General features: G+C 46.8%; 1 protein-coding gene across 1 annotated transcript in view; it reads right to left on the reverse strand.

The window, feature by feature from the left end:
• The window catches only part of NIPAL2 (NIPA like domain containing 2), a gene marked incomplete at its 5' end in the record, with an annotated part of 66291 nt that extends 59530 nt beyond the window's left edge, over positions 1-6761 (reverse strand). Inside the window, one exon of the mRNA XM_080646488.1 lies at positions 6651-6761. Coding sequence (XP_080502614.1) covers positions 6651-6761 — 111 coding nt within the window. The remainder of the gene's footprint in view (positions 1-6650) is intronic.
• Positions 6762-9843: the final 3082 nt, after the last annotated feature.

Below are 9843 nucleotides of genomic sequence, written 5' to 3' on the forward strand. Positions count from 1 at the left end.
CCAGGGAAACCCAAGCCTCCTGCTCTCTCTGTGGCTGCAGCCATCTTGGTTGGGTTAATTTGCATACTCGCTCCTGATTGGCTGGTAGGCGTGGCTTGTGGGTGTGGCAGAGGTGTGGTCAATTTGTATATTACTCTTTTATTAGATAGGATTTTTTTATTTAGTTATTTTTAAATTGAATTTATTGGGGTGACATTGGTTAATAAAATTATATAGGTTTTAGGGGTACAATTCTATACTCCATCATCTGTATGTTGTATTGTGTGTTCACCACCGCAAGTCAAGTTTCCTTCCACCACCATTTATCCCTCCTTTACTTCTCCTACCTCTTCCTACCCCGCTTTCCCTCTGGTAATCACCATACTGTTTTCTGTCGATGAGGTGTTTGTTGCTTAATCCTTTCCCCTTTATCAGCCAGCCCCCCTACCCACACCCCTCTGACTGCTGTCAGTCTGTTCTCTGTATCTGTGAGTCTGTTCCTATTTTGTTTGTTAGTTTATTTTGTTCTTTAGATTCCACATACAAGTGAAATCATATGGTACTTGTCTTTCTCTGAGTGGCTTATTTCACTTAGCATAATACTCTCCAGGTATTATAATACTCTCACTCATGCAATCATGAAAGGTAAAATTTCCTTTTTTTTATGGCCGAGTAGTAGTCCAATTTGTAAATGTACCACAACTTTTTTAGCCACTCATTTACTGATGGGCACTTGGACTGCTTCCAAATCTTGGCTATTGTAAATAACACTACAATGATCATAGGGGTACGTATATTCTTTTAAATTAGCGTTTCAGGTTTCTTCAGATACATTCCCAGAAGTGGAATCACTTAGAGAACCCTTGTGCACTGTTGGTGGGAATGCAGATTGCTGCAGCCACTGTGGGAAGCAGTATGGAGTTACCTCAAAAAAATTACAAATGGGACGGTTAGGTCTATTTTAACCTACAGGTTCTCTCTCCATTCATACTCGCCCTTTGTTTTTCTTGTAAACATGATTTACGAGGAAACTGAGTCTTGTAAACCCATAAACTGGCAAAGTTGCCCATAGCCTGAATTTTTCTGATTGCATCCATGCCAATATTCATACTAGTTCATATGAACCAAGCCATAAAGAGGATAGCAGGTAGATTTAAATGCAAACACCTGGTCTGCCAAATCCACACGTGCATTAAAACGCTGTTCTTCTAACAAGAACCACGGGATTCTCATTATTATCACAAACGCTCTGACAGAGTTGCTTTGAGGTAATCTGTTTCTTTCTTCCCTCTTCTTGCTGCCTTACACACATAGCTCACAGAATAGCTGGTAAAGGGGATGTGCTTGTTGTATACATAAGGAAGGCAAAAAAAAAAAAATCAATATGCATTAAAAACAAACAAACAAACAAAAAAGGGATTTTTCTTGGGAAGAAAATGGAGAAGTTCAGCAACCTGTACCTGGCCCTTTGACTATTTGTAAGTTTTGGCACTTTTCTTTAAGAGACAGTAAGATGCAGCTACCAGCAGAAAAGAGATAGATGGAGGGAAGGAAAAATCAATAAAGGGGCGATATGAAACTCAACGCCATTTTTTTTTAGAACACTGTGAAAAGCCATATTCACTTCCCCCCTCCTCCCATTTACTCTCACCACCACATTCTTTTCAAGCCGGAGTTTCTAAGCAATGGCCTTCAGGCATAGAATAAAAAGAGCTTTGCAGTTAAACCTACTTGCTGTAAGAACTTGAGGCAAGTTATTTAACACAAGTTTCCTACATGAACAGTGAGGATAATAGGTACCTTACGAGGTTGTTGGGGGCTCCAATGAGATAATAGCTATAAAGTGTCACATAGTAAATGCATAACAAATGTCAGTCTCTTTGCTTTGCCTCTTCCCTGCCAAGTTGTATCAGTTTTCCTTTAAAGGTGTTGACTTTAAAAATTCAAGTCACTGAAAATCAAAAGTTCAAATAAAGGACATCAAAAATTCTGAATTTTCATTCACCCTATGCAGAATGAACCTTTTGACAATGTTCTTGTGAATTTATATATTTAGCAATATGCTATGCATAAACTTAAAGAACCAGTAGCAAAACGCCTCCTTCACATTATTTCCCACATTCTTTTATCCCCTCTAAAACCTTGTTGATTTGGCATTAATTTTTTTTTATTTTAGTTTTTAAAATATATTTCTATTGATTTCAGAGAGGAGGGGAGAGAGAGAGAGATAGAAACATCAATGATGAGAGAGACACTTCGATTGGTTGCCTCCTGCATGCACCCTGACCAGGGCTGGCGATCAAGCCTGCAACTGAGGCTTCTGCCCTTGACCAGAATCGAACCCGGGACCCTTCAGTCTGCAGGCCGATGCTCTACCCGCTGAACCAAACCGGCTAGGGCTGTTTAGCATTTGGAGCCTGGAGAACTATTTCAAACCTAGTTTTACAGGTAAAGAGAGTGAAGCTCAGAGTGACTTGCCCAAGAACACTCAGCCAGTCAACAGCGAAGAAGAGACAACAGTCTCTAACACTGGTTGCAAATTGCCTATAGGGCCAATAGGTTAAAGGATGAGAGCAGAGATAGGGGCTTAAGTGGGGAGCACAGCTGTTCTAAACTGTCAGCTCCAGCTCACAGTTACCACGTGGGAAAGAGGGCCAAGTGTTGCTAGAATGTCTAATATTTAAAGAGATCATGGAAACTTCATATATCGTCCATTCATTTTTAAAGGTTGGCAATGCATTAAACATTTTCTAAACCTCTCTGTAGGTCTAACAAGACACCTATGGGTTGGAAAGGGTCCACAGTTGGCTAGTTTGAGGCCTCTGCATCCTGCTAACCCTAATTTAAATTTATTTTATTTAATTTGCTTTCTCAAACGCCCTTCTCAACCTTCAATGGTTCCCTATTGTCTACAAGATAAAATCCAAACCCCTTAACCAGTCCTGCAAGGCAATCCATGACTATATCTAAGACCCCAAACTATATTTCCACCTTACAATTAGTCTTCCACTACAACCGGGATGGCCACTGCCTGCTATTCCGGGTACCAAAATGCCCAGGCCACGTGGGCTGCTCCTTCGTTCCCAGACTTTTCCTTTTCTTGGAATGCCAACCATCTGTATCTCCCATCAGTGAAATGCTGTCCATCTTTAGTGTCCGGCTCACATGCCACCTCTCCACAAAACATCTCTGATGGTCCCCGCTAAAAGCCACCTTGCCCTGAATCTCCATAGGACTTTATTTTACTCACAGGACATGCACCACATACGGCCTTGTTTTGGAGTTACCTGCATAGCTCACTTCCCCAAACACCTAATAACATTCCTGGAAAGAAGGGTTTGAGTATGAAGATTACAGTAGCCTCCCCACCCCTTATCCACAGGTTTGCTTTTTTGTGGTTTCAGTTACCAGCTATCAACTGTGGTCTGAAAATATCAAATAGAAAACTCCAGAAATAAATAATTCGTAAGTTTTAAGCTTCATGCCATTCTGAGTAGCCCAATGATATCTCGGGCCTTCTGGCTCCATCGCACCTGGGACACGGATCATCCCTTTGTTCCACGTATCCATGCTGTATACACTCCCTGCCCAGTAGTCACCCTGTACCATCTTGGCTGTCATATCAGCTGTTGCAGTATCACAGCATTTGTGTTCATGTCACCCTTATTTTACTTAACTAGCCCTAACCGGTATGGCTCAGTGGATATAGCATCGGCCTGCGGACTGAAGAGTCCCAGCTTCGATTCTGGTCAAGGGCATGTACCTTGGTTGCGGGCACATCCCCAGAAGGGGGTGTGCAGGAGGCAGCTGATCGATGTTTCTCTCTCATCAATGTTTCTAACTCTCTATCTCTCTCCCATCCTCTCTGTAAAAAAATCAATAAAATATATTAAAAAAAATAAACTCATGCTATTTTGTGGTTGCACCTCAAACTGCAAAAGCTAAGGCCACAGTTTAAGTGCTCAGTTCAGATGGAAAAGAAATCACATTTGTGGGTGGAAGAGACAATGTAAGTTTCAATTGATGGAAATGTGTTGCACCTGAAAGCACTGAGCCATAGGAAGACTTCAGCAAGGGATTGCCCGAACCTGTGACACCAAGCCATTTATTTCAAGTCAGAGATAGTTACAGTATTTTGAGAAAGTGACCACAATCACATAACTCTTAACACCAAAGTGTATTGGTACAATTGTTCTATTTTGCTATGTTATTATCTCTGACTGTGCTTCGTTTGTAAATTAAACTTTATCACAGGCATGTACGCGTAGGAAAAAACAGAATATAAAGGATTCGGTACTATCTGTGGTTTGAGGCGTTCACTGGGGGTCCTGGAACATAGCCCCAAGGGATGGAGGGAGACTACTGTATGTTGAATATCCTTACAGTGCTTTGTACAAAACGGAGTGCAATAACCATTTTAGAAACATTGTCCTTTTATACTGAAAACTTGTGGATCGGACATAAAGAAAATATGTTTGTGGAACTCTACTGCATCCACACTTGTATAGGCAGGCCTCACTTCCCTGGCTCCCCCAAAACAGTCCCCACTACTACTTCCTGCCCCCCCACTACTTTCTGCTTGCTTTGAGAGTTCCTCCTTTAAAGCACTCACATCTTCCCCGGAGACAACACTGATTCTAGGAGGCCACTGTTACATATTCATCTCTCACAGAAAATGGTTCCAGGGGAGTTGGTCTTTTTCTAGGAGTGAGGTTAATCAATCAGATCGGATGGTTATCACTGGAGAGACGCAGAGAGCTGGGCTCGCAGTAAACAGACACTGTCCAAATATTTAAGTTGTGATAAAACTGATTAAACCCTGGCTTTCCAGTAACCAAGGCTAATTTTGAGTGTGGGAGCCCTAAAGTTTTATTTCACATTTTGTTTTTCTTCAGCCACCCTCATTTTCAGCCTTCTATTTTTAGTTAGGTCAAAAAAAAAAAAAGAAGAAGAAAAATTAAACTCCATTTTACTTTTATTGGCCTGGTTAGCCCTAGAGGCATTCAATCAAATGTTGGCCAAATGAATAAAGAAATCAATTTTTTACTTTTGCTTAAAAACAAATGCCATTACTGAAAGGGTGAAATATGACAGTCTTATAAGACAGCCTAAATTTGCACAATAATGGGAAAAGTGGATAAGGTCTGACCTCACACCAGCTATAGTTTAAATGCCAGCTGAGTGATGTCAATGAGCATATTTTGGGGATAGCCTTTCGAACCTGTATAAATACATCGTCAAAGGCAAGTCAAGAGGTGCAAACCAAGTCCTCACATTGATGTCACATGGTCATCTGGATTCAGGCGTCAGAGAGCCAAGACTGTCTTGAATTCCAGGAAACATTAAATAAAGGAAAACTAATGACGACAGAGGCTTCCGCTGTGAAAACAATGGTTTCTCCTGTTTTGGATGATGCCATGGTAGCTCACAGGTCTTAACACTAATTTCTTTACCAAAAGAGAAAAAGTCATTCCTAAACTCTTATTAGGAGCTTCTCGCATAAGCACTTTACATTAGCATAACATGTACTCAAAGAACTTCCCACAGAAAGCAATTTTCTAACTCCTGTGAGTAGAAGGAGACATGGGACAGGTTACATACAGTAATCAAGAGGCTCTGGGGCCCCCATTTTTCCTGTTTTAGTGTATTTTGTGGTAAGACTTAAAGCAATGCTCTCCCCTCTGTGGAAAGCTACGGTGAACATGCTTACTTGGTCTTTATAGAAATAATCTTGTGTTAAATTTTTGAAAATGATATTTCAACATTACAGAAACAGACCTTCAGAAACGCTTTTTACGCATAAGAGGATCCTAGACATTTGTTTATTGGTTAAAAAACCCTGCTTAGACCAACAGCAACAAATGACTACATGGTTGTAAAATAAAAGGGCCCAGGGATTTGTTAAAGAACCAGAACAAAGTAACAGGGGAGGAGGCCTGCAATCCCCCCTCTCAGTCCTTGTCCCCCCTAGAGAGGATAACAGCAGCCGGAGCGGGGCCCTTTTCCTGACCTTAAGCCAAGCCCCAAGTTAAGGGCAGCTCCAAGCCCCTTCGCTGTTGTTAAATGTTTATCTGCGGCGTAGACTGGTGCTGTCTGGGCTGGCAGTGTTTCCCAAAGGGCCGGTGAGAAAGAAGGGGAGAGCCAGGCAGGTGCCCCTGAGAGTTAGGTGCTCCCGCGGGCACCGAGAGCTGCAGAGGCTCTGGGAACGCACACGCGGGGCGCGCACTCGGGGCACCTGCGCGGGGGCCCTTCCTGAGGTCCCCTGCTTCTGAGAAGGGGCTGTCCCTGTTGTTAACTGTGACACGATCCTGGGGGGATACGGATGGAGGAGGATTCACTCCACACCCCAAGAATCCTTCCGGGAGGAGAGGCAGATTCAGGCTGGAGAGGTGGATTGTTCTGGACCCAGCGGCCCAGGAAGGACGTGCGGGGCTCAGAGCCACAGATCTGTGCGCCCCAATGCCGGTGACCGGATGTCTGGTTCCCAGGGGTGGACGCCGAGGGTACCCCGCCCCCGACCGCTCTCCCACTCGAGGGGCAGTGACGTCAGCGTGTGCAAACATCGGCTCGGCGGGTCCACGTGGACCGCGGGCGTGTTGCTGAGTTGGCGGGAGGACACCGAGGAGGGGGCCCGCGCGGGTGCGCACCGGGCGGCGGGCGGCGGCCCTTACCTGGTTCCTGCGGTACCAGGCGCCCGACAGGGAGCCGTTGCCGGCCCCCAGCGCCCCGTACGTGAAATTCCGGGACAGCTCGTCCAGGGCGGTGCCCCCGGGGCCTGCCATGGGGTCTCACTCCGAGTCGGGCTCCCGCCTCCCGGGGCTGCTCCGCGAGGCTCGAACCGGAGGCGCGCCCGCCGAGGCCGCGCCCGGGCCGCTTCCTGCTGCTGCCGGCCGGGCGGGAGCTCGGGGCCACCTGGTCCCGCCCCGCCCCCCGCCCCGCAGGTGCGCTGCCGCCCCGCCCGCCCCGCCCCCCCTCCCTCGCCGGTTCCCGCGGGGAGCCCCGCCCGCTCCGCATCCTCTGGCCTCCGGCACCGCGTCCTCGCGGGCCACTCCCCCCCACCCCCCACCCCCCACCCCGGGCTGGTCACCACGCCGGCAAGGGGGTCCGCACCTGTCAGGGCGGCGACGGGACCCTCGCCAGATGCCCGCCCAGCCCTGCTGGTGGGCGCTGAGTCAGTGTTTGCGGGGTGAACGGGAAGGAAGGCAGACACAGGCTGACCAAAGCAGCTACCTTCACCAGTCTCACCTGGCAGCTCAGCTCCCTGTCTCTTAGCAGTGCTTCTCACTTGTATTTTTAAATTGTTTGCACGTGGGAAAGTCACGAGTTCCCCAAGTCACTGTAAGCTGCCCGAGGATGAAAGTTGGATGGCTGAAATCTCGGTGCCAACCCTGGACAGAGGCTTCCTGCGATGAAGGAAAGGACCCCCAGGAGGAGCGGGAGGCCCCCAACCTGTGCTTGGGACCCGGTGGGGTTCTCTTCAAAGGGAACCAGGAGGACTGGCTGAAGAGCTGCCAGCAGCTGCTGTCAGAGTTTAGGCTGGGAGATCATTGTTGTCAATGGTCTTAGGGAGCTCTAACCAGATGTTCTGGGTTTACCTGTATGCAGCCGGGGCGGTGTTACTACCAAGGTTTCTCTCTGCCAGGTTTCTCTCACCCGGAGAATTTTGTGATTCTATATTGTTGCCCCAAGCTCTGGAACTTGCAAATCTTTTGTTGTTTACACCAGGCTGAGATTCTTCTCATACAATGTGCATTGGCTGCCATGACTTCCTGAGAGACCTTCAAGAGAAGAGGGCGTTTCCAGTGATTTTTAGGTGAAATGTGCAAATGAGAGAAGAATGAGGAATAATAATTTCAGATAGAGGAACGAAAAGATATGTCGTCTCAGAAGTTGTATGGTTTCTTGCTTGAGCACCCAAAATATTCAGTGAGCAGTTAATATGGTAGATATTTCCAATTTTAAGAGGCCCATTCATTTCTAACTAGAGGCCCAGTGCACAGGTTTGTGCACTGGTGGGGTCCCTCGGCCTGGCCTGTGAGGATCTGGCTGAAACCGGCTCTCCAACATCCCCCGAGGGGTCCCGGATTGTGACAGGGCCCAGGCCAGGCCGAGGGACCCCACCAGTACACGATTGATTGGGGCGGGGAAGGACCTCGGGAGGGCTCCAGGGTGTGTCTGGCCAGTCTCGCCCAGTCCTGATCCACTGGACCCTAGCAGCAAGCTAACCTACCGTTTGGAACATCTGCCCCCTGGTGATTAGTGCATGTCATTGCAACTGGTAGGATGGTCGAATGAAAGGTCAGACACTTAGCATATTAGGCTTTTATTATATAGGAGGATAAATATCTGAGAGTGTCTTTTTTTAAAAGATATATTTTTATTGATTTCAGAGAGGAAGGGAGAGGGAGAGAGAGATAGAAACATCAATGATGAGAGGGAATCATTAATTGGCTGCCTCCTGCACACCCCCTACTGAGACCGAGCCCACAACCCGTGCATGTGCCCTTGACCAGAATTGAACCTGGGACCCTCGAGTCCACAGGCCAATGCTCTATCCACTGAGCCAAACCAGCTAGGGCTGATAATGTCTCTTTTTAATATGTTCTATACACCACACAAATTTGTGGCGATTTTATTCATGGTTCAGTTGAGATGCTTTAGGATCCAAGGAACCGAATATTCAAATAACAGTGGCTTCAACAACAAGCATGTTATCTCCAGGGGAATGTGGCTATCTATGGTTCTATGATGTCATCATTGCCATCTTCCTGCTCCACCATCCCTAAGGGATTGGCCTTGTCCCTTTTCATGGTGGCAGCTCAGGCATCACCTGCCAACATGACCACATTTAGAAAGGAAGTGGGCATTTCTTCTGATGCATCTTTTTATTGGACAGGAAAACCCTTTTCAGAATCCTCCCAGCCGCCGTCCCTCTCAGGTCCCATTAGCCAGGACTGGGTCACATATGTATGTTTTGCCTGCACGGGAGGCTGGGAAAGTGACGTGGGCATGTTCAGCTGGCAAGGGAGAACCAGGAGGTGGTGGGCAGGCAACCCATTATAGCCTGGCACAGCCAGTCTTCAGTATGTTCTATGAGCCAGATTGTAACGAGTTATACAGTCTCTAACAAGCAAATAATAAATGGGTCACGTTACTTTCCTGTTTAAAATGCTTCCAAACCTCCCCACTGATGCAATAAAGTTCACACTTTTTAAGCCTGGCTTATGAGACCCTTTATGATCTGGCCCCTATACTCTGCTACACTCAGCTCATTCCCATTTCGTTGTTTAATTGAAAAAATCCTTTTCAGTTGTTTTGTGTGTATTTGTTTAAAAACCTCTAATTTTAGAGAAAGACATCACTTGGTGCAGAATAGGTGCGACGTGTGTAGCCTGTGACGAGCGGTTCTGCACATTCCAAGGTGCCCCTGCAGTTGGGGCTGTCCCAGCAAGCAGCGGGGGTGGTTGGGACAAAGAATTCGTGACCAGTGTTCCTTCCCACATGGTTCACAAGGAGGCAGCACAGTGCGCTGTGAGCTATTTTGGGCCCAGCGGTGTAGGCGGAGCTGGAGGCTGTTCAGGACTTTGTGATGGCCTCTGCCTCTTGCTGGGGTGTCTTTAGGGGATATGCTGTTCACTTTGCAGGATGCCAAAGCCTTTGATCAGCATCCCGTCCTCAGTGCTAAAAAGGCGGAGCTCTGTCTTCCTCAGTTAATTCAAAGAATTCCATTCTGGTGCCAAATCATTTGAAGCTGGATTTCATGGTGAACTTAGAGAACAGGGTCACATTTTGCCCACCTTGCCTGGAATCACCTCTTAAAAATTTTTTTTAAATCGATTTCAGAGAGGAAGGGAGAGGGAGAGA

This window comes from Plecotus auritus (genome assembly GCF_963455305.1).
Source record: "Plecotus auritus genome assembly, chromosome: 11".
Taxonomy (NCBI): Eukaryota; Metazoa; Chordata; class Mammalia; order Chiroptera; family Vespertilionidae; genus Plecotus; species Plecotus auritus.